The sequence below is a fragment of the Sprattus sprattus genome (genome assembly GCF_963457725.1).
Source record: "Sprattus sprattus genome assembly, chromosome: 18".
Taxonomy (NCBI): Eukaryota; Metazoa; Chordata; class Actinopteri; order Clupeiformes; family Clupeidae; genus Sprattus; species Sprattus sprattus.
In genome coordinates, this window is record NC_137916.1 from 11,157,275 (window position 1) to 11,182,693 (window position 25,419).

Below are 25,419 nucleotides of genomic sequence, written 5' to 3' on the forward strand. Positions count from 1 at the left end.
TCCAAACTCCCCACATAGTACAGCTATATGCTGTTACCGGTGAGGAGTAATCCCCTGCCGTCCACGGTTTACTCTGAGCCCGTATTTAATTCCCTTAAACCCCCAGCTGCCGTCCTGGTTCTCAGTGAACACGACAGACTGTGAACCTGTTCTCGGTTATTAATAATTCACCAGACTCGCTGCATCTCCGGCCGCCATCCCCGGCAGCGACGCATCGCCCTTTGGGCCATCACAACACGTTCGGGTTTTCGCTTTTTGGCAAAGCACCTCAGAAAACAACCATTACTCCGCTGATTACATTTAGAGTCTGCATCGCCGGTAGACATTGTTTGTGTATGAATGTCCTCCGCTTCATATACCAGCAAGTGCTTTTTGCAAACGCACCCCTTCTCCGATTTTGTCTATATCCATAACCTGAAAGTACACCAGTACTCCATTCAGCCATTTCTCTCCCGTTAAATCCGACTGTAGAGCCAGATCAGTGATACAACCAAAGCAAGCGACCATCATTTGCGTCCCTGGAGCAGAGGATGGAGACTGCGCACGCACACGCTTGAAGTTCCCTGGAATCCCTCAGTTGCAACAGCTGATTTCAAAGCGCGTGAGCAGCAACTTCTCACTGTTTCTCTGTTGCGCGTGGCTAGACTTCAACTCTTGTGACTGGTGCCGCTGACGAAACGCTGACACCGAGCGCGGACTTACCTCGCCTGGGATTCGGTGGACGGAGGGATCGCTCACTGTCACACTTACTGCAACAGCACGGACACAAAAGCTCTGAAATCAGTCTTTTGTCGAACCCCTTCGGATTATTAACCACCAAATACGAATGAAGCCTTCTAGCAAACAATCAACCAGGATAAATCAACAGCGTCTCTCATTCCGGGGAATAATATAGACCACAATTAAAAAATATCGTTAGCTCGGCTACGGGTCGTCCCGCATTGGTCCTTCTGCTTCCGGTATCACCGAAGAAACCAAGCCGTTTGTGTTCCCTCGGCCACAGTTTTTTTTTTGCTGCAGAACTTTTTCGTAAAAAAAGGAAAATGGGTCTTTGAGGCGGTTGGCAAAATTCCCCGCTCTACAATGGTACGTGCTATGTAAATCAAGAATTTGTTCTATTGTGTTTCGCAAAGCCCTTCATTCTAATTTTCTTTTGCACAGCAAGTAGTTGCAAATTTGTTTAGGCAGCTTTAAATACCTATAATGAATACTTAAAATGTCACCACGGGTGTGATAAAGAGTGGGTGTGTAAATGTCTATGTAATTAACTAACGTTAGGCTACATTACCGTTATATACTTGTTTCCAGACGCTGATGACAAGCCTCCACTTTGAAAGCAAACCACATTACGCTGGTGACTAACCTTCCAAACTTTGATAATTAAGAACACATTTGACGTTGCACATTAGGAAAAATGTAAATATTCCCACTGGATATAAACTGAAAGCACTCACTTTGTGGATGCCCCTTGTCTCTGAGCACCATGGTTTTCGCTACGCATAAGTCAAACAAGAGTGGGGTAATTTGCAAATATTTCATAAGTCTCTTGAATGTAAGTAAACTTTCGAATATAGAGACTATATTTTACACCAAAACCTCTTTCGCAACATAGGTTATAGACATCAGTAGCCTATAAGGTAGATATAAGCTTGACTGAAGTTACCCAGGCCCTCATCAGTCATCTTATATCAATGTATAGATCTGTCGCACGTGCACCTCTTGTGCCATCTAAACTCATTTGTGCCACCACGAGCTTGTCACTCACCTCCCACCTGTTCATTATCAGAGGAAACAAGCATCATAAAATATGATTAAAATGACACCGATTATTCTTGCGAGTGTCGAACCTTTAAACCTTTAACGTGAGCACGGGTCTAACTATATAGTAAATCTGTTTTATTAAGTTTGTAGTTTCTGACAGTAACAAGTCAGCTCGTGGGATATCAGTGGCGCAAGTCATTGCGCAAGACATATTGTTTATTATGACCTATAGTCTTGAGAAGTCTATCTCCCTGGCCTGGTGTATTTAATATTTTGTTATTAAATAGCCACATCTGAACAGCAACTAATAAAAGCATATCCTTCTTCTAAAGTATAATCAGCTCGTTTATTGATTATTTTAATCAATAAAATTATTTTTTACAAGAATCTTGATTATAATACTAAGGAGATACTGACCCATGAGTAATTGCGATTAATTCATTTTATTAGGTCTTGTCTTTGAAATCATAGCATTCCTAATGTGGCACAGTGGATTCCTTTAAGTAGGGTGGAATGTGCTAGTTTCAAAGATTTCATCTGAGCAAGTAAGGAAAAGTAACCTTGAGGGGCCAAATGCTTCCCAGATGTGGGAGTATATCAGCACATAGATGCAGATAATGATTTGTTTACTTGCACAATTAAATGGCTTCTGTCCAAAGAGGCCAATAGTAAGAGAGAGATGAAAAAAAAAAACACATTCTGCACAGATCTCTGGTGTATCCCTCTTGATGAGGGACCTTGAGACGTGTATTTGTTTTTGGGGTGAAAGGATGCGAGATGAAATATAATTTTCCCATAAAAGCAAGACAAGAGGAAACCTCAGTCTCTTCACCATGTAGAGCTGCTGCATTGGATGGGCCTCACAGCCTGCATGTGTAAACAATGATTTAGTTTATCAGTTGGTTCTTGAAAGATTCAAGTAATTAACATGTCTCAGGATGGCATCTGTACGTTAATACTTGAAGATCTCTTTTTTGTCCACATTTTTGCACATTTCTTGATCTACTCACTGAAGATGTGCAGTATGCAATTAGCATTTAAATAGACACTTAACCAAATTTAAGTTTAAATTCAAAGTTTACATTTAAATTTGTGTTTTTGCATCGTTTGCTTTTTCATACCTATAAGTCGATAATATTCAGCACAGAGCTACCAGATGAACTCAGATGACTGCCCTGAGTGAAGTTAGGTCTGTCTGGGCCTTATTTGACTTAGTGAAGTTAGGTCTGTCTGGGCCTTATTTGACTTAGTGAAGCTAGGTCTGTCTGGGCCTTATTTGACTTAGTGAAGTTAGGTCTGTCTGGGCCTTATTTGACTTAGTGAAGTTAGGTCTGTCTGGGCCTTATTTGACTTAGTAAAGTTAGGTCTGTCTGGGCCTTATTTGACTTAGTGAAGCTAGGTCTGTCTGGGCCTTATTTGACTTAGTAAAGTTAGGTCTGTCTGGGCCTTATTTGACTTAGTGAAGTTAGGTCTGTCTGGGCCTTATTTGACTGTACTTAATAAGGAGCAGCACAACCTACAGACCAGGCTGCCTGCCAGAGCACCATTGAGTCATTTGAATCCATTTAATTTTGGATGTTGATGTGCTGTCCTCTCTCCCTCCCCCTTCTCTCTATTCCTTGTCATTTATAAGAATGTTCTAGCCAGACCAACACTTCAGCCTATATCACCTCTGAAAGCCCCAATCACTCTGCCTCTGGCCGAAGAATTAATTCACTTACAAGAATATGTCTGTAAAGCCTCACATATATGCAAACTGTAAGTTTGCAAACTGTAAGGATGTTCTGAGTGACAGAGTTTTGACATTGTTTTTCATAAAGTAGAAAGCCAAGTGAATTGCCAAGAGCCAAGGGCTCTGCTGCGTATGTTAGGGGAAGATTATAGGAGAAAATTGTACTTTTAAATTGTAGCCAAAGAGCTATATGCAATCTGCAATCCTAATCATAGCCCTTCTGTCTTTCACAGTCATTATAGGCCTCCCTCCCCCTATACAAGCACACTCTCTCCTCTTTCTCTTGAGAAGCAGGTATAAAATATCTCATTTTCCCAGTAATACTCCCCAAAGTGGCTTTGGCAGTCGCTCACAAAGCACACATTTCTGCCTTTTTTATTTGTATTTATTTTTTTCATTATTTTTGCATCGCATTTTTTACAAACATTGTCACACCCCCCACCCTCACACATACACACACACACACACTCAAGCACTCATCTTTGATGTGGCTGCCATATTACCTAGGTTTGTTAGCTTGTTAATGGGTGTGCAGAGACTGTAGCCACTGGTGGATTTTCAGCTACTCCATCCAAGTGTCCTTGCAGCAGAGATGAAACAGCGTCAGGCCTAATGAAGCTGATGAGCACCATGTCAGGACTAAAATGTTTGTTTGTGTGTGTGTAAGGGAGAGAGAGAGAGAGGGAGAGAGAAAGAGAGGGAGAGAGACAGAGAGAAAGAGGGAGGGAGAGAGATTGAAGTGGATGGATATCACCATCCTTACTCTTACAATAGTAATGAAGCTGGTGGTTCTTCCTATGACTTGTTGTTTGGTCAGAAAGACTGATTGAGGAAGGTGGAGGAAGCATGGTGTATTTTTTGAGTGTGTTTATGCGTATACTTGTGTGAGTATATGTGCACTGATTTATCTTGTGCCATGAACTGGAGCCAACTGGAGCATCTCCCATCCCACATGTATAGTTTGATGTGGATAGACTTTGCATTTGTGAGCAAGAGAGGGGAGGGGAAAGCTTCAAGAATTTGAGATTCAAGAAAAGCAATCTTTGTAAAAGACCCATCTTTGTCATACAGTAGATTTAGTGTTGTTCAGACATGTGAAGAACAGAAATCTCAGAATTGAAATGTGAATGACCTTAATAGATATTTCACAGTAACACATTTACCACAGATGGCTACAATATTGGAAGCATTATTTATGTATATATATTTCATTTAGGTTAGATGAACCAGAGAGTTGACTTCAGATGTTTATTCTTTTTGTTCACTTCTTAAGTGTTAATTAAGGGAGGCCTGGTGACCATTTTTGCTAAAGGCTGCCCATATGGATTGGGCATATGTTGCATATATATAGAAAAGGGTGGCATATATAATTGATACCATGCTCCATAAAAAACCAACAGAGGGCGGGAAAAAGGGGGCTAGCACTGCTGGGAGCTACATCAAACAATCAGTGCAAAACACACACACTTACACACACACACACACACACACACACACACACACACACAAACACACACACACACACACACACACACACACACACACACACACTTGCACAAACGATGGCCCTCTCTCTGCACTGTGAAGCCGATCCAGGCGGAAGGGAGAGCGGAAGATTCCATCCCGTGATCTCTTTTTTGTTTGCCCCTCGTTCATCTGGCCGTCCGTCTGTCCGACCTGCCATTGGTCCTCTCGCCGTAGCTCCAAATGGGCTCCTACGCTCTGTGCAGGGGGGCACTTGGTCTTTCTCTTTTTTTTGGTGAAGAGTGAACCCAGAGCCTGTGACACTCTGTGTCCGCCTCCTTCTGTTACAAACACAACACACACACACACACACACACGCTCACCTATTCTCTAGTCCTGGTGGGGAGCGGAAAGGGATAGTCTGTTAGGGAGTGTAGCATGCTGTCAGTCTCTTCTCTCTCCTTCTTTATTTGGTTGGGAGGATGCAAAGGCTACATGAGTACCATTTGGTTGCCCAGCCTGTTCAACCCATGGAGAAGTACCCAGGGATTGACCAAAGGGAGCCTGCGCCTCTTTTGAAGTTGTGTGGAGAGTTGAACAAATGCTCAGAGGGAGGAGAGCCAACTCTTGCCTGCCTTTCTGTCCTGCTCTGGGTTGTCGAACACGGTTGATATGTTAATGCATATCATATATCTCTTCCCCCCCCCCCACATCCACCACACACACACACACACTCCCCCAGACATGATTTGGATTCATGTACGTCCAGCACAGCACAGCACAGCACAGAGACAATAGGTTGTGACAACCCGCGCAGCCTCCTAGCAATGCGAGGGTAAGACAGAGGCTGCAGTGCTAACCTCTCATTGCAGGAGATATGAATAGCTTGTGATTTAGCCACAACTTTGTAAGCCAATGTCTGGTACTTATTATAGTGTTGTATGTGTGCATGTGGATCTGTGTGTAAGTGTGTGTGTGGATCTGTGTGTGTTTGGTCTAGCAAAAGCAAGTATTTTTATGATTTTGTGTTTGTGTGCAAGTAGCAGTGAAAAGACAAGAATTGTTCTCTCAGCTCTCCTCCATACAGTAAATATACACACACAGAGACCCATATAGAGGCCCTGTCAGCCATTGGAGCAGCAACATTATAATTTCTCTCAGTTCCAAGGAGGAGTGGGGCTGTTGGCAGAGGAGGAAAAAAGTCCTGAGTGTTTCTGGGGGTCTGCACTCTTGGCTGTTATCGGGGCTGGCCAGACTGGTTGGTCATTCAGTGCTGAAGGCCTGGCTGCAGCCTGCCGCAGCATACAAATGAACTGGGCTGAATGGAGACGACACTTAGAAAAATACCTTGGCTGCACTGACCTGAGAAGGACTAGTTGTGTGACTGGTCCACGCTGAATAAAGTCACAGCAAAACAGGAGACAGATCGAGAGAGAGAGAAAGAGAGATAGAGAGAGGGACAGAAAGAGAGGGAGAGAGAGAGATAGAGAAAGAGAGGGACAGAGAGAGGGAGAGAGAGAGGACTGGAGGTGTGGACAGGGTGCAGCTCCGGGGGTGGTGTTCACACTTCTCGTGTGGTTGATTTTTTTTTTTCCCTGTGAGATCCGATCTGAATTCAAGTCAAGAGTGAGATCTTCATTCTGGGGCCATTCTGCAGTCTCTCTTAAGAGCCGTGTTACAGAATTGAATCTGTGTTACAGATGTATTTGTTTTATTTATTCATTTAGAATACACGGTTTTAGCAGTGTAAATATTACTGAAGCATTTCTGCCTTTTTTGCACTATTATATATTCTTATATATATTGTGTTTTGTTAATGTTTCTGATAAAATGATCAGTGTAAAAAAACACAGCAGTAATACTGAGAATAATAAAGTGAAGTGGTACTGTATGATTAAATCTGTTGTGGGAAGGTGAAAATGTACAGATTGCCTGTGATGATGCAGAAATGATACAGATAGAATGAATGCCTATCTGAATGTCTGAATATCTGAATGTTTCAGGCGACCGAAACCTTTCTGGTGAACGAAGACCCTTCCAGAGGTCCTGGGATGCCTGAATGCTTTGTAGTGTCTGATTCCTACAGGGTATGCATTATTATTATTATTATTATTATTATTACACATATTATTATTAAACATGTTATGTTAGTCATCAGTAATTCTTTTGACTGATAGTCCACTTTCATGCTCTGCGTAATTGCACCACAATCATAATGTCATTCACAGCTCCCTTTCCTCAGCTGCAACCCATTACAATCATTATTTCCACACACACTTTCAGAAAAGAGGCCTTACGACTTCGCCGAAGCGCCATTGTCTCGTGGGAACCAGAATTATAACGATAATGTGCAGCGTGCACACTTGTATAAAATGAAAAAAGAAGTGAAGTAAAAAAACTAAGAAATACAACACAGCTTGAAAAACACTCTCTCTCAGACACAGACACACACACGCTCACAAACACTCACACACACACGCACCGTACTTGCACACACTCACACACATACATACACACACACAACTCGCATAGCTTTTAAAATTCCACCCAGCGTGCACATTGGATTTACAGCTATGGGAGTGAAATAAAATGGTAATAAAATGAGAAGAACGGGATGGAGCTGGGAGTCTGTGCATGACTGAAAATGTGATTGTTAATGAGGTGGGAGCCGCTTTTCTACTCTTTGTCTCCAGCGCAAAAGGCTTTTGCCAAGTTTTTCAGGGGGAAATCTGGGTTGCTCCAGTGTATCGAGTGTCCCGGGGTCCAGGAACGAGCTGTAATGAGGGGTGGTGGTGGTGGGGGGGGGGGGATGTGCGGATTGGGTGTTGTGGTTGGTGGACAGGCAAAGGGGGAGGTACGTAAAAATGGCCATATTGGATAGCAAGGGGCAGTGGGTTCAAGAGCACGCAGAGGAGTGGGTAGCTGACTGGCACGCCCCGGCATAACGCAGAGGCTCATTGACATACCGAGGTCAGGCGACACCTGCCCGTAGCGCAAGTCCAACCGTAGCATCCATTTTGTGATGTGTGGCGTTCACACGTCACTTTGAGTGTGCTGCCGCTGCTAGTGGTCTTTGGCCACGGTCCTTCAAAGTCCGTGAGCCCCCGCCGCTGCTACTCTGAGCCAATGTCTGAGCGAGGACAGCATTTTTGTTTTCTTCTGTACAGCGGCTCGGGGAGTGTGTGTTTTTTTCTTCGGAAAGCCTCATTTGATACACACACTAAATCATCATGGTTTATTTAAGATGAAAAAAGCATTCACTAGTCCCTGTACTGTGTCGATACGTGCCAGGTGAACAACACAGTTGAGCTCCGTGCAAGAGAACTGTGCAGCTAGCTATAAAAAATGGACTAGAATTTGGTCCCTCAGTGGGTTTGAATTTTACACTAGGCACTAAACAAGGTGCTGAAAGATTCAGAAGAGATTGGACTGAAGTGTTTTAGATAACAGCGGGCTGTCTCCGTGCCCTCAACGCTACACGTCATCCCCTCAAAGCCTGGCCCAGTGAGCACTTTTAGGACACTGGCCTGTGACCAAACTGCTGACCCTTTGATGACTTCTGCATTTCACGTGTGTTCTGATGATATTTTGAGTTGATTGTTGTTATTGTCAAACAGTTAATCATGAGTTAAAAATAACCATTATGAGGTGTCGTTTCTGAGTCATATTTAGTGGAAGTCGGGACTGTCAGTGACCGTGAACTACTCCATGTGGTGAGAGGAAAGTATGGTGGTTGGTGATGTGGTCTGTGTTTACCCCTTTACCACATGGCCTCTCACTCCCTCCTTTCTTCCCCTTTCTCTCTCTCTCTCTCTCTCGCTGTCTCTCGTTCTTTCTCTCTCTTTCTCGGTCGTTTTTTGGCTCGTGGGCCGTACGCAGTAATTGGCCACACAGCGCAGAGATCTCTTTGTTTCTCCTGCAGCGGCCTGCGGTGGAAATGCACGAGCAGTAGGCCCCATAAATCCACAGGGCTGGATGGCAGATCCAAATTTCAGCCCCACTTCTGCACAGTGACTTCACCCCACCCGCCATGGCTCTCCACCCCAAGTCATGTTCCAAAGACGTCTTGGCATTTGTTTCACCCTCCCTTAATACATACACGCCGAGAGACAAACAGACACACAGATACTTCTTGCATGTACTGTAAATATAGTCTGTTGAGCACAAGCACACCTGCACACACACACGCAAAACAGATTGCAGCTCTCGAAATGCACATAGCAGTGTTTATCGAGTGTGCGTCTGCAGGTTTGTTCAGTTGCCGTCCTTGTGAGAAACATGTCATCTGGTGCACACACTTTCCAGAGAACTTACTTTGACTTCCAGAGAATTTGGGTATCCCCAGAGCTGGCTGTGGATTCTCCATGAGTTTTGCAGTAGTGAGTGCTACACACTCGGGCGACCATTGAAGTTATTGTTGCTGTGGTGTGTGTGTATGTGGTGACTCTCCCTCTCTGTGTGTTGCAACTCTGTTGCATTTGTTTTGTGGGAATGGCGAGAATGTAATATGTCGTTGCACCAGCACAGATTGCAGAAGTTGTGCAATTGTGCAAACTGTTTTCTCTTCACCCAGTTCCAGCGAATCTTCACCTATATTCAAATATGTCAGCCCTGACAACTAAAATGCACTATATTTGCATGTTGGCACAGCTTACTGGAGCACAGGGTTACATAATTGTGAAGTTTTAACTTTGAAAGGACAAAACTAAATTTACGATCTACCTTTTGTAAGTGAACTTACTGCAGCGGCTGCTTTCCCACTGAGCCCTTGCGTGACTGCAGAACACTAGCATAGCCACGGGTGTGTCTGGATGTGCCGTTTAAATCTAAAGCTGGCAACAACCAGCCAGGGGTGTCGCAACCGCCCAAGCTAGATGGGGGTCCCTGAGGACAGCTGATTACATTAGTTCACAGCAACGACAATTAGATGAGAACCCCCTTGAAATCTATGATTTTGTGTAGGAGACATGTCCAGAAACCCCTAACGGGGTCCCCATACCATTAGCTTGCTAGGAGCTTCGTAATTGAACTAAAGCACAGCAACACCATGAAATGCAACTGCCTGTCATACTATTTGAAAACGCAAGCAAAGGCGATAGGAGGGGAAGAAAAAAAATAAACAGTGGTTTGTTAGAATCTGTTAGGTATGGCAATGGTTTAATTAGTCCCTGCAGATATATGAATCGTCAATTCTAACAAAAGTAGTTAGCCAGTAATAGCAAATGTAGGCTTTTTTTGATGGCTAGGTGTTTTGTAAGGAGTTTGCATTTACATTCTGGTTGGTACGCTTATTTCCTGCCTTGTCAGCTGTTCTAAATAATAACATGTTTTTAATTTGTAAATGGCAGATATTGTGTATGATATGTTAAATGTATGTATGTAAAATGGATGTTCATATCTGACAGTGTACAAAACTTGAGGATAACCTAGGATGTAGCAAAGGCTGTGGATTAAGAATTTCCATAATAAACATCTTTAAAAGAGGCCTGTTGGTGGATATGAACTGTGCTGGCATGGTTCCCTCCAAACCAATAGAAATAAAATCATACCTAGCAGACCAAATACAACTATCCTCTTTCCTCTGAAGGAGATGTGCATAACTTTCATAATGCATCCTAAAAAGGAAACATACATGTCCCCACAGATAGGCCTACTAAAGAAGTTAGGATCAATGTATGCCAATATGAAGATGGCAGTGACTTGCCTTCCAACATATCTTCTTTCATTTATCTGTATAAGGTGTCCACTTCAATTATTACAATTGATACATAATTATATATATTCATATTTATTCTGTACTCTTAAAAATAAAAGGTTCGCTTCAACAGTTACCTTTTGTAGATCTATAACTGGTGGGGGTCAGGAGGCCCATGCTCAGACTTCTTCTTTGGGCCTCCATATTCCCTAGAAACGCCTCTACACCAAGCATTATTATTAAAAAAAAATGTATTAGCTGCAAATTGAAAAAAATCTTGATATTTTGTATTATTATTTCTCACATTGACATTAACAGGGAAAAATAAACGGAGAGACTTACTGTCACAAAGTTCAAAGTTCAAATGGCGGGTGGCGTTGGCTCAGGCGCTGCCTTTCTGGTATTCAATTAGCGGTTCGTGACACATCACGGCAAGCTAGCTAGCTACATATTTTTATCAGATATGTAAACATGTCAAAAGAAAGCTCTCCGAGTCTGGACAGGTGTTAAGAGTCCATGCATCGAGAAAGAGGAACAGACAACGGCTGTCAGATAAGAGCCTTCTAGGTTTGGGGCAGGTTGCTGTCTTATGATTGTATGGTTACCCATGCTTTTAGACATTCTATGTGATGTAGTTGCATGTTCAGTGCTGCAGATGTTCAGTGAGTTAGACCATTGCAGTCACCACAACTCCAGGTTTGATACTGATTTTAAGCAACAGATGTGCTGTAATGTTATTGAGGGAATCACTGGAACATTACATTAAGAAATAATGTTGCAGTTCGCCTCCGCTACCTTATTTCTTGAAACTATCGTATGTTGCTAAGCAACAGTAAACAAAACCAGCAGTCTGCTAACGATACAATGTACAAAACTGATTGTACGCTAGGCAATCACTCTGAATAATGTTTCAACGAGATCTTAGATCTTGAGCCAGAAATGTGTCTTGCACACCTTATATCCCACAAGCCCACCCAAATAAATATGTTTGGTTTTGCTAGCTACTGTTGCAAAAGAGAAAAGTACGAGTTGATTATTTGTTTTGTAGCCTAGGACTTTTAAGGATTTCCTTAACTTTAGGAATTATAATTAATACAGTTTGTAGGATATCTGCCTAAACAGAGATTTCTGTTGGCTGCTCTTAAGATTGGATTGCTGAGTGTCTTGGTAGGCTATAGAGAATATTTCATTAGTGACCAACGTTCCTGTAGATTACTGTGCAACACATCGTAACAGTAGGCAATGCGGGCTGCAGCGTTAATCACGGAAGAGTTTTAAACTATGTCGTTAACAGTGAATTTATACCGGTGGTAGAGCGGCGGTTCTGTAAACCATCTCACTGCAATCATAATATCGAGTTCAATAAACTACGCGCATCTTTATCTGCAGTGGTGCCTTTCATGAAAAGAGGCTAACTCTTGAATACTTGAGTAAGACTCGACTCACCACTTCAAAAAAATCAGTAAATACCGTAGATGAGTTGATAACGAATTGTTGCTGTTTATTCAATAGTTTCTTTCTCTACGCCGCCCGCGAGGGAGAGGGAGAGGGAGAGGGAAAGCGCGAGTCGGCGAAAGAGGGAGGGAGAGAAACTTTTTTCCCCCCCAAAAGTTTGTGTAAGCTTTCACTTTCAGCCTCCTAGGCGGGGTTAGCAGTAGCATGGAGTGAGCGAAACTGGACGGCGAGTGATTGCAATGCAGCACTACAGCGAACTTCCATCCAACTTAAATAAGCTCTCCAATTCTAAATTCTAAAAATAACCATGTACTCCCCGTACTGCTTGACACAGGTAAACGACACGATTATTTGATTTGCTCGGGGTTTCCGTCGAAGTTGTGGGTTTGCTAGGAGCGCTGTCCATTTGTGACTGTTTAATTATTGCATTTGGTCTTATTTTTAAGTCCGTGCTCCTTTCTGATACAAGTTAACCTGACGCCACTGCTGCTTTTCTGTCTCAGATGGCATTTTCCAGCTGACTTTCTTATGCGTTTCATTGCACATGGTTTGAGGAGAAAATGGCGCTTCTCTCGAATCTATTTAATATAAAAGGAGGGAGAAGAGGAGGAGGAGAAGCGTGAAGATAGCAGACTTTGGACTGAAGAGTAACATAGGATTGAACGTTTTACTTGTCTGTTTTTTTTTTTTTTTTTTACCTGTGAGATTATCAGAGCTGTTGCCTATGAAGAAACCTGGTTGTTGAAACCCAAAAGTTAAATCAGAGGTCTTTGGGTTCGGTGTATAACCGCTAGTCCCTCGGCAGTGCAGTTGCACACCGGGCTGTACCCGATAGCCGAAATATTTTTTGGAGACATCAAAGGTCGCCGTTGCGGTCGCACGACATATCTGCCGTTCTCTTGGTCCGCTTTACCCGCAAAACAGCAATGTGGTTACAATTATTGAATAGAACCAAGTGCATTTTAAGAGCTAGTCCTGATCTCTCATTTATGAAATCAAAGTAGGATTGAAGTAAATTACAACATGTTTGTGTTGTGATGTTCTTTAAGTTTCAATGACTTCAGTGTTTTGTCACCCCTAAAAGAGAGATCGTGTAGTCGATTATAATTGTCTATAGCCTACCACTTATTTGCATCAACTTTTAGTCATTACAGATAACCAAATCTGATTTGTAAGATGAATAACTGCTTGGCATACTCTGAGTTATGTAGATTTGACAAATATCTCATGTCTCAGTTTAATATCCTAATATCTACTGACGTTAAATATAATTGCTTACTTTTGTATAGCGCAAAAGCCTACGTTTAAGACCTAAATGTAACTGCTGTTTACTGAGAAGTCATGGTCGGCAGAATAGTCGGGCCTACAGCGAAACTTTAACTTCATCAGGAGCGGCATGAGGGACAAGATGTTTTGCAAACCAAAGTATGTAATGAAAGATGTGGTATATATTCTGAGTTTTATTCCCACATAATTAAAACTGTCATCACAATCTATTAGTATTATAAGAAGGTTGGTAATCCTGTTCCTATGGAAAAGATTAGAATATGTTCTCCTTTAAGAGATAATATCCTGAAAGTCTTTGCTTTAGTTTAGTAACTTCTTAGCTTCTCTATTTGTTTTTATTCATACAAATATTTTAAAAACTGAGGAAACATTTGCCGTAATACTGAGAGATTTTTTTATTTAACATTTGGAAGTGTAGTTAGCCAAGCTTCTCGGAAGGCCAAAATAAAAGCAGAATAAATACAAATAGTAATAATATCATGGTATATGTCCCTTTCTGCACTCATGACTACCATAAGATAAGTTTTGAGAGGAGTTTTAATGCATGTGGGGTTAGCCGCATGGATTTCACAATCACTTCACTATGTGATTTTTATCATTGCATCATTGCACTGTTTATTCATCAATGCAATACTGACCATTTACAGTTATATTACTGTTATCACTCTGTAAATTGCCTTTAAAGTACCATTTCATAATAACTTAACTTACCACTTGAAAGTGAAAAGTTACATTGACTTTCCAAGTTGTGTCAGTTAACTTTGTTTGAACTAAAGCTTTAAGACAACAGACCTTAAAGTTTTCCACAATATTTAGTGGTTCAAAGCGTAAGCTATGTGCTGTCACTGAAAGATTGAGCTATTGCACAGATCTAGAACTTTCTGATTAATTGCTAGCTGTAGCGGAAGAATTATGCATGCACCTGAGATCCACATGATAATTCAACCCCATGCATTCTACACCTGGCTGAGATGAATGTGAATGTCTTTGTGCTTTCATATGTTCTATTTGGAATTGTCATGTGATTCTCTATGCCCTTTGATACATGTATGTCATACCTCAGCCCCTCGCAGGCTTTTCATTTCTACATGTTATTTGTCCTGGCTGTAGAGTGTATGGATAACTTGACTTTCTACTTAAAGACAATCGGATGTAGTTGCTAAAGGCACTGGGGTGGACCCATAGAGAATTCTCATGTTCAAAATGTGTTCTCAAACTGGTAGCGTCAGGCTTTCGTTCTGATATGGTAAACTTATTTATCCTTGGGCAAGGATGGACACTGGGCTGGCAGGGCCTTCCCTATTTGTAATTCATTCCTGATTTTACAATGGTTTTATTCAAACTATTTTACTTCCATACCCTTGCCGCCTGTTACCAGAAGCAGTGAGAGAGCGAGAGAGAGAGAGAGACAGGAATAGTGAAAGAGAAGTGAGTGTGTGTGTTTTCTTTCAGTTGCAAGATGTGGTCTGTTTTCCATTTAAAACAGTTGAACTACTCAAATCTTTTTCGACTCTATTCTTTGATTGACAGGAGCAACACAAATTAAGAGTAAATGATTAAACTATTTGTTGTGGTTTATATGGACGGCAAAGTTGTATCAACACAATATTTCATTAACATTACCATATACCCTGCCAAGGTTTGTTTTTCTAATGCTACCTAGTATGTTAGGGTATCACCTTTGTTTTTAAAATCTGAATACTTATCTATATACAAGGATATACACTGAATAATCTTTGAGAATAATCAAGTGTTATGTTCGACAGGCGGGGAAGTGGTGTGCTGGAAGTTAAGCTGTAAGCAGATTTGAGTAGATTTATCTCCAGTTCCTCAAATCCACATATTTCTCTCTTTAGGTTGCACTGAACCTTACATGTTCCTGTTCCAGATAAAACAAAAATCCGTGAGTGAAATGCAACTGGAAAAGCAAACACACAATATTATAATATAACAGCCTCCAGCCTCCTTTGGCCTCAGCCTAGATTTTTTGTAAAAGATGTTGAGAAAATTGCTGTGCAGGCATTTTAAGTTTTCTTCTCAACCCCCAACCACCCACCCACACCGCACCCGTCTCCCCCTTTACCCTCTGCGTTTTATGGGGCTGAGGTTTTCTCAGTACAATATAAAATCTATATAGGCTATCTACGAGGTTTCTGGAATTAATAAATGCAGAGATTATTTTCAAAAAGTGGCTGTACAGCAGTCTGAATGCTTAAACAATGAAGCTCGAGTTCAGCGCGAGATTTTTTCCGTTAATTAAAATTAATTGACAACAGAGGCCATCAGAATGCGCACGTGGCGCACATATGCAGAAACATGGTGTCATATACATTTGACTGCACGTCAGCAGTTTGAAGTTGCCCTTAAACATGTTGCTGTCTTAACCATCCATAGCCTACTTTACGTTCGGCTTACAGAGGGCCAGAGTTCGCAGATGGGACTTATGGGTCTCATCTGCGCAAGATTCCTGCATTCCCTGTTGCACGCTAGGAATTATGACTTTGGCTACATTTTTGTTGATTTAATTGCAGTTAATATTTAAAAGCAAAATTAAAGACGTGATCATGTGTAAACAATCGAATACATTATTAACTATGATAAAAGGTTTTTGTTAGGGTATGTGAGCCGTGCGCGGACTGCGGGGAATGCGTGGTAATGGATACAAACTAAGAGGAGCCAAAACTTCCATTTTGTAAACTTACGTAGTAAGTGCATTATAAACATTGTAGACAACACTGACTAACATAGGTCCACAGTTGTCTGCATTAAATATTCATAATTTTTAAAACATTTGGACTTCCCAGGCGAGAAATTGTGCGTTTAGATGAAAACGCAGCCTTGTGTAAGTATTGCAATACACTGTTTAATTCATAACTTCTACAGTTTAATGTAGCCTTAACATTTTCTGTTGTTTTCTATATTACGAATTCGGAGGGGTTTTAATGCATTGTGCTTAATGCGCATAATGTGCCCTTTGTAACGCCTGGTTGCATCTTCCCAGATGCTGCAGAGGAATCAGCTGGACAACACACTTCACTTTAGAGTGGCGGGAAGCATTTGCCAAAGCTCTCCTTGAAAGAAGTTATTTCAGTCATTAGCCAAGTGTATGTGTTAATACTGGGCAAATTATGCGTTGCTTGTCAGTATATCAGTGTAGTAGTAGCCTACTTACTCACCAGCTCGAATGACAGGACCCTGAGACAGAAATACGGCCTGTCATTCCGCACTCTATATCATCATGATCTATACAGCGTTTAAGGGCAATTAAATGAACAGTTTGTGGTCGAACAATTTTACAAATCACGATGGGCAAAACTGTTACCAGCAGGCCTCAGAACTTAAAAAGTAACGTGAGCTAGACACTAATTAATAGACAATGAAACACACTTGTGTATCCGATTAATGATTTGGTTTTCGTGACATGGAGAAAGGTGTTTTCGTGGGCAATCAAAAGCACAGGCCTACATTCGGAGAGTAGGCTACCTACGCTAGTGGCCTAAATTAGGCCTCATGCAAAGTCGAATATTTCGGTTGACCACAATGTCAAGTATGCTTTTAAAGTCGGTTGGAATTGGTTCGAATTTTGTTCGTTATCTGTTTAAATAATGCTGTAGCATAGTCCGTGATATTTTTTTTGTTTTGTTATCACATGCTTGCTGGAATGAAATTACCAATGTCTCCGACGAACGCTATAATGCGTATCAGTCCCAATCAGAGGTAATTGCGTAAAGATATAGAATATCTAATCTTGCTTTGCCAGCGCTTTTTGTCTGCATTTTTCATCCTTTAAAAGTATCATTACACTCTATTGTCAAACTCACTGATTAGAATCATAACGGCAAAGAAGCCAGGGCAGGCTAAGGCACATAAAAGCATTATCCTTGTGGTGATTTTATTATTTTCAGCCGAGGTCAGCCGCTCACTGGTCTTAACCCCTCTCCCTCTGAAAATGGCATTAAGGCACATTTGTGCAGCAGCCTCCCAATCTCTCCTCACCAGCCCTCCCCGTGTCTCTCTACCCAGGCCTGGAAAATGAGTTGGAACAGCTGTTCAGGGGATTAAAATCTGATGGAACCGCAGTCTGAATAAACAGAAATGTTGGATTTTTTCGAATTAAAGACACACACGCATGCACACACACACACACACACACACACACACACACACACGCACACACAGTGCCCTTCTAGTCACAACCACACACCGAAAATCAGTGGTCCAATGTCTTAATGCCGATTAGTTGTTATCACTGGATTAGCCAATGTTCTGGGATCTCAATTTTTTGCCTGGAATGGCAATTACACTGGCCTGATTTTTTTAGCAGACCCAAAAAAGAAGAGAATTATTTTGTGTCCACAGTATGTGATATTTACAATTTTATCATGAGGCTTAGAGTTACGTTTAGGACGTAGTTTGCATTAAGCTTCAAAAATCAACAACATAATTTGCTTTTATTGAATTTCTGAAATTGCTGTATTGAATTCCTTGTGAGGGAGTGCCAGGGCAGAGGGAGTACTGAGGCTGTTTGTGCTTGGATGTGTATGGCCCAGAGGAGGCCCTTATTGTGGTTTGCCCAGACCATCCTAAAGTTGGACTAAGCTGCCAACCAGGCCTGACATACACACCGGAGACACATGGATTCCTGGTCCACGCCGGCCCGAGTTGCTCTGAATTTGGAAGCGGGGTGTTGAAACCCAATCCCTCCGTTGTCCTTCTCTGGTGTCCAGTGGCGGTCTCTCTCTCTCTCCCTCTTTCTCAGCCGTACCAGAGCTGGGGATGCGGGTACGGACCTGGTGCCAGCCCTGCCGAGCAGCGAGGACGTTGTGTTCCCTTTACTTATTCATTGCCACCAGGCCGCTTACCAGCACCTTTGGCGCCCAAAGAGCCAGGCTACAGAAGTGTGTGTGTTTGTGTGTGTGTGTTCATGTGTGTGGTGGTGGGGCGGGGGGGGGGGGGGGGGTCTGTGGCTGGTCTTGACAAACGAAAACTCCTCTCAAAAGCAAAAAACAAAGAATCACTCCAAGAGACAGAGCTTTACTAAGTTGTCAACCAAGTCCTCTTGGCCACATGACGGAAGTGACTGTGCACCTTTCTCTGATTAAATATGGGGTGAATGTGTTTCCTCATTCTGAAAAGCTTCATATTGATGTGCTTAGAGAGGGAGGAGGGTGAAAACACAAAAACACACCAGGTTATTATAGGTGTGCATTCTCTGCACGTCATTGAGAGGAGAATAAAAAGGCCAACTCACAATGAGAGCTTTGGGGGCCTTTTGTCTGACTGTGGGTATATTAGGTGGTGGAGGGCTGAATTGGATGCGTCTTGGCAAAGAGGACTGTAGCTTAAAATTAAATACCATGTAGTTTTTATCTGGGGCTGTAAGCAGAAAAACCAACTGCGTCTCATTCACAATCTGCGCAGCTGTCCCAGTCTCCGTGGAGAATGGATTCCTATTGCCATGGGAGTCTCCAGCCAAGAAGAATAGGAGGATATCCAGCATGTGTGTTTGTGAGTGTGTGTGTGTGTGTCTGTGTGTGTGTCTGTGTGCGTACGGCGTGTGTGTGTGCGTGCGGCATGTATCTGCGTGTGTGGGTTGGTGAGCATGGGTGTGTGTATGCGGGAAATAAAGACAGAGAGAGTGTGTGGTGAGTGTGTGCACGCAAGTGTGTGTTTAAGTAGGCTTGTGTATGCAGAAAATAGAGAGCAAGAGCAAAAAAGAGTTTGAGTGTGTGTGTGTGTGTGTGTGTGTGAGAGAGAGAGATCGTATGTGTGTGTGTGTGTGTGTGTGTGTGTAACCTCCTCCCTTTTTCCTTCGCTCATGTCTCCCCTGGCATGGATTATGCCTTGGCAGAACCCTGACAGTGCCTGTAGCCTCAACGTGGTTCTGTGGTCGCTGATATGTTTTGCTGTTGCCATGGTTATGGAACACACACTCTAGTTGTCGTGCAAATTACATAATTGTGCTTGCATATACGTAAGCAGTCAAACATATTTGTATACAGTGTTGTTTTTTTTCTTCCGGGGGTGACTTGGTGGAGAGGGAAATGATTGGGACTGATCAAATCACAGCCCCTGAGGAGAAAATGAAGTTATGCCCTTTCTTATTACGAGAAAAAAAAAGCTGGAAAATTCTCCCGCTGCGACGCTCTTTGGAAAGAGGGCAGGGCTGGGGACCCGCGCCATGGCGACATGTTCGTTCAACCTGATTGGCTAGCCATGTAAATAACGGAGGGCACTTTAGATGGCTCTTCAGGCCTGTGTGCGCGCAAAGCCTATCGTGAGGTAGCATGTGTTTTGATGCAACGTCCTTTTCTTTGTTCTCTTTTATGGTCTGAGGGTGTTTGAGGAGCACTTCAACAAAAAGACAGATACGTTCAAAACACTCAGACACACACAGACACAAAAGGGATATTTCAGCCATGGTACCTTTCTGTTACTGGGCAGATTGTACCTCATTCACACAAGCCGTTCCAGCTTTGTTGTGGAGGCGCTGGCTTTTCCTGGTTTCCTAACCTAGTGTTCCCTTCCAAACGATTTTCTGGCGTGTACAACTAATGCCCATTCTGTTTGTCTGGACAGTGGTCATTGCTGGCTAGTAGGAGAGACAAACTGGTCAAAAAATCCTGAGATTTTGTAAAGTTCGACCTGTAATTTAGTTAGGATATGACATCTCTTTGCAGAGCTTCATATTTTGGATGGCTGCTATGCGTTGGTTGTAAAAGACAGGCCTTGTGTGTCTTGGTATAATGTTTAATTAAACAGTTTTACCAGTCCCATTTTCAGGTCTCTTTAGTATCCCGTGTCTCGCTGGTCTAATCTGCTGTGCAGAAATCAGTTCTTCCAAGGCTCAGGTTTGGTAGATTAAAGGCTTGATTATGTTGCTCCTAAAGTCATAATGGCTTTGGTAAAGGTTGGATATTTTGTCTTGGCTTATGGATAAGAAAACAGGCTCGTTTCTGGTTCAGACTCTTCAGAAAGCGTCTATTATCTCAAGCATACACACCCCTGCACACTGCAACATAATGCATAATGGATTTTTACATGCATAGACACAGACTGACGCACGCATACACACAAACGCACACACACATACACACACACACACAGACACACTCCTTCCACACCTGCACATACTCAAGCACACGAGACGCAGGTGTGCATTCTTGACTCATCCGTGTCAATCTGGTGGTGAGTGTGGAAATCACGCCTAGCTCTACTAAACCGGAGTGACTGAGTGAGTGTGGGTGTGAGAGCGAGAGTGTGTGTGAGTGTGTTAGTTTGAGTGGGGGTGAGACTGTGCCAGCGTGCCACGTGTGCCAAATCCTCAACTGACTCTTAACCCATATGGCTGTGCATCACACACACGCACACACAAACACACTCGCACACACACTCACACCCAGAACATGCTCACAACCGACAGAGTGAATTTCATTAGCATGTTTTACCGTGCACCTGGTTGAAGAGATAATTCCCTACATTAGCAGACGGAAGCTAAAGACTATGCTTCCCCAAGGCTCCATACACCAAAATCCATGGCAGGCCCCAAAACTGGTCAGGTCAGTAGTGGCCCTGTAATATGACTGATCTCCATTTGGGAAAGCCCCAACCACAATATTTCCAACTGTGCTATGTCAACTATTTGTTATTGTCAGTGTTAATAATAGTATAATGAGTGCTCTTAGTAGACAAACTCCATTCATTTATAAGTGTTAACAACACTTGTTCACAAAGTTAGAAAACAGCCAAGCCTAAATAAACTCAGGCAAAAGTCTTTGCTAGAAGGCGCTGATGTCATGGTCATAAAGTTTGATCTCTGATAAGATAGTTCAGCGCCAACAAAAAGAATTAACCTAAGACATAAAGAAAGGTGAGATTTTGCTCACACATGGTTTTAGAATGTCTGTTCCAGAGCTTTCAGCAGCGACTGTATGGACCACGCTCCGCATGTGTGGGAGTGTGAGGTTGGGGAGTGGGGGGTCGTGTCGGGGTGCGTGGTCAGACTTTACTCCCTTCGCGGAGGTCGCGCTTGTAAACAAAAACAATCCGTGCCCTTATTATAGCCCCCTCTCAACTCTGGCCCTCTCTCTCTCCAGACTGGGTGTTGAGGGGAACGAAGCGAGCGGAGAGAGGTAAGGTCACGAAAACAACTAGGAGTCAGACGCTAAGAGCTGCAGCGGGGACCGCGAACAACAGCATGTATAGTGTGTCTTGTGCCGTGTGGTCTGTCCGTGTGTCTGTCCTGCCGCGCAGAGAAGGGGGGTTTCCATCCGCCCTGTCCGACCAGGAATGTCTGTTGCTGGGAGGGAAACAAAGCAGCCGTGGCTCTCTCTCTCTCTCTCTCTCTCTCTTCTCTCTCTTTCTGTCTCTTGTTCTCTCCCTCCCTTCTCCTCCGCCTTCTCTGAGCAGGAAGTTGGCACTGGGCCAATGCTGGAAAATCTATACACCGTTGCATAATATAACATATCTTTACCTCACATGAACCCTCGGCCTGGGGCCGGCAGCTGTGAGCAAACAGAGGGAGGGAGTGTGTGTGTGTAAGTGTGTGTGTGTGTGTGTGTGTGTGTGCCGAGATTCTTGTGAGCTTCTGCTTGCTAGCTGTGGCTGGAGGCCTCAGGCTGTAGGCCATACTTAGTGAATCTAGTTGCAGAGCAGGGTGGTTCTCTCTCTCTCTCTCTCTTTTCTCTATGTTGCAAGCACACTGACAGTTTTGCAGCCATGCAACTGCGACTGTAACTGCACCCAGGGGCATTCTGAAGTTTGAAACTGTGAACTTTGACAAGGGCACCGCACAGTTTAATTAATCAGACTTTGGTTTCAGCTGGTACATTATGGTGTCATTACATGCCCTTAACAGACATTATTTGTGAAGACAACCACTCATTTTCTTTTATTCCCTGTCTTACCCTTAAATGCCTCCAGAATGGGACAGTACTTAGAGGGTGCCTTCGGACAGATCCCTCTGTTATGATGCTTTGAATGACAAGAAATAGTTGGCACTGTGCTGGTTCCTTTGTTTTCCTGTTTGTCCAGGTTTCAGACCACAGAGCTACTGACTGTGGATCAGCCCACTTAGGGAGCTTAGGGTGATGTCTCGTTGGCTTTGGTTTTACTGTACCTCATTTTAAAATGCTTTATCATGTGACCCATTTCAGAGGAACAATGTAGCCCTGTCTTGGTAGCACGCTTTTAAAAAGCTTGTTTGTGTGTGTTCCTGTGTAAGTGCAAAAGAGAGAAGGAGAGGGAAAAACAGAGCAAAAGAGAGAGAGAGACGGGAAACCTCTCACTTTTGATCTAAATCCTGTAAAGCAGGCTTGGGACTTTTGAAGAATAACATTACAAAACCAAAGAACAAATGATGGCCGTCATCAGCTGGAGAAAGTGACAATTTTTCTGGATTGACATTTACCACTGAGAGAATTTCAAAGGAAGAAGCCAAACATATGGCCGACTGTCCTAGAGTAGGCCCATGAATGAGTCAGTAGCACATTACTCTGTGCCTCCTATCTATTCTGCATATGCTACACACACGCTTGCAATGACTCTGGCCTAGCAGAGAGTGTTGTGTTTGCAAGTGCATGGTGCTTAAGCAGTCAAGTCACATGTGAATCTGCAAGTATTGTTTTATTATTAACATGTGTCGTTGCAACCTGTAATCAGGTGACGGCACTGAAGTGTTGTGTCATTGATTCTAGTGTCCCCCCCTGTGTCTAGGTGGTGCGGTTCTGTCTCTCATTAAAGTGTGTTATGATAATGAGATGATAATGTGTGTGGAATTGTGCAGATACTGTTGCTATTATCGCTGGAGCTGTGGTTATGTGGCAGCCTGCTGTGGGAAGCCGTTTGATAAACATCCCTTTCAGTGCAGACCAGGGCTGTTCCCCTCGCTGTCTCTCTCTCTCCAGCACACACACACACACACACACACACACACACACACACACACACACACACACACACACACACACACTCACTGACATACGCACACTCAGTCTGTCTCTGTCTGTTTCTCTCCCCTCCCCAGTCTCTCTCGCTCTCTCTCTCTCTTACTGTCTTCTTTCTCCTTTCGTGGAGCCCAGCTGCGTGGCGTCTGACGTAGCACTGATAAATACGTCTGAAATAGGAGCCATATGTGCGCTGTGGAAACGCACACAGCGCCGAAACAAGTAGGCTTTGAGCGAGAGCCTACGAAAGAGAGGGAACGAGAGGGACAAAGAGAGAAAAAGGACAGCAGAGAGAGAGGGAGGGAGTGAGAGAGAGACTCTGCAAAGTCTACTCTCAGTGAGCTGTAAACTGAATCTATGTCCAGAGTGGAGGTTAAGGGGGTACCATGGCAGTCTTTTCTTTTCCAAAAGGGGGGAAAGTAATTTGTAAGGGTCTTGTCTCTCCATTAGCCTGCTACATATTTTAAGGAACTCAGTGTGCATGGTTTGGGGGGGGGGGGGGGGGGCGGTTGAGAGAGGGGGGGGAGGGGATTGCATTCATTTTATACACAAGGCAGTTTCTATTCTCCCTTATTCTCCCTAGAAACACGCTGTGATTAAAACAGCTGATATGGGCATATTATATTTCCCACAGGGGGACAGGGAAGGAATGCGAATGCATCATAACCATATTGCGCCCACTTTTGGGCCTCTCGTTCGCAAGGCATTAGATGCAAGATATCAGGAGAGCCAAGTTAAAGTTATCACGGAAGTGAATGTACATTTGAACCCATTTACAGCAGGCGAGAGGCGGCCCGGCTGGCCTCAGTGGCAACAGCAGCCGCGGTGGGCAGAACCGCAGCAGGGAAGGATGTGTGCCTCCTTAACATGCGTTTGTTGTGAGCCGGGGCTTGTCGCTGTTGGGACTTTGGCCGGCACAATCCCTCCACTGTTAAAACAATGATGCGGTTGTGTTCTATAACCCAATTACTGTCTCCAGGGGGAGAGAGGCAACGGCACCAAATCCCAGAGTTAAGAGCCCTGATCTCTGTACTTAGGAAGGGAGAAAGAGGGGAGGGGAAGAAAAAAAATACATCCTATTAATTTCAAGGCCAGGGTACGGCCAGCCAACCTGTCCACGGCCCGTGTACCTTGGTGCTTAACTTGCAAATTTGGTTTGAGTTTAAACAAAGAAGAAAGAAAAGCAATAGTTTGGTTGGTGCCGTAACATTTTTGGGCATTTGGTACAGGTTCGTACTCAGTGGCCGTCTTTATGTCAGACTCTCCATTCATTGTAAATGTTTATGGCTGGGAGGGTGGCTGCAGTGCCGTTGGCAAACCTAGTGTTCACCTAGCTGCAACTGCTGTGAAACACGGGGGCCGTTTCAGTGCATCAGCTTGTCCGTCCCTCCAAGGGTCTCTATAGAACACCACGCCACCACTCCCTCTGGCCAGACTGGGCCTGTGTTTGTTTATTTACTGACCCCCTGCTGCAGTCTGTCGTCAGAGGTGGGTGGGTGGGTGGGGGGGGCTTTCCTGGTGCGACTAACTTGTGCTGGTATCTTTATTAGTTGAACACAAGGAAGCTTAAACAGGAAGAGGGGAAAGGGATGTGGGCAGCAGTATTTACAGATAGGAAAAGGGTGTTCTTGTCATCCTCCAGCAACCTCCCCTTACTGTTACTGTTCTTTATTCCTGCTCGCTCACACTCCTTAAGAGACTGGAGCAGGCCAGCTTTGTGAAGACTTGATCTTTGGGGAGGTGAAGTCATATGAAAATCATGTGCAGTTTGGGAAAAAAGTGGTCGTGCTTTACTGTGTCAGGTTACCAGGTGCTGTTCAAAAAAAGTTTTCTCTACACTCTCTCACTCTCTCTTTCTCCATTTGTTCTCTTCTCTCTCTCTCTCTCTCTCTCTCTCATTCACTCCCGCTCTCTCTCCCACTGAGCGAGCCAAAAGCCACGACTGTCTGGACAGTGCCAGTAAGTTACAATCAGGCGAGGGGAAAGCTGTGACGTGTATTTGATTTGATGGGATATATGAGACGTGAAAAAATAACAATCTCATCTTCATGGGAGGCTTGCTCTCCAAGTGTATACAACCA

At 43.5% G+C, this 25,419-nt stretch overlaps 1 protein-coding gene across 15 annotated transcripts in view; it reads left to right on the forward strand.

Moving 5' to 3' along the window:
• Positions 1 to 375: 375 nt before the first annotated feature.
• nfixb (nuclear factor I/Xb) overlaps positions 376 to 25,419 on the forward strand; it is a gene marked incomplete at its 5' end in the record, with an annotated part of 128,944 nt that continues 103,900 nt past the window's right edge. For 2 of the 15 annotated variants that reach the window (XM_080856473.1, XM_080856472.1), the window contains 2 exons: positions 377 to 1,086; positions 6,961 to 7,044. In XM_080856473.1, coding sequence (XP_080712599.1) covers positions 1,084 to 1,086; positions 6,961 to 7,044 — 87 coding nt within the window. Of the gene's footprint in view, positions 1,087 to 6,960; positions 7,045 to 12,295; positions 12,442 to 25,419 lie in introns of those variants that run through there. The other 13 variants (XM_080856465.1, XM_080856474.1, XM_080856477.1 and 10 more) reach the window with 11 other exon arrangements.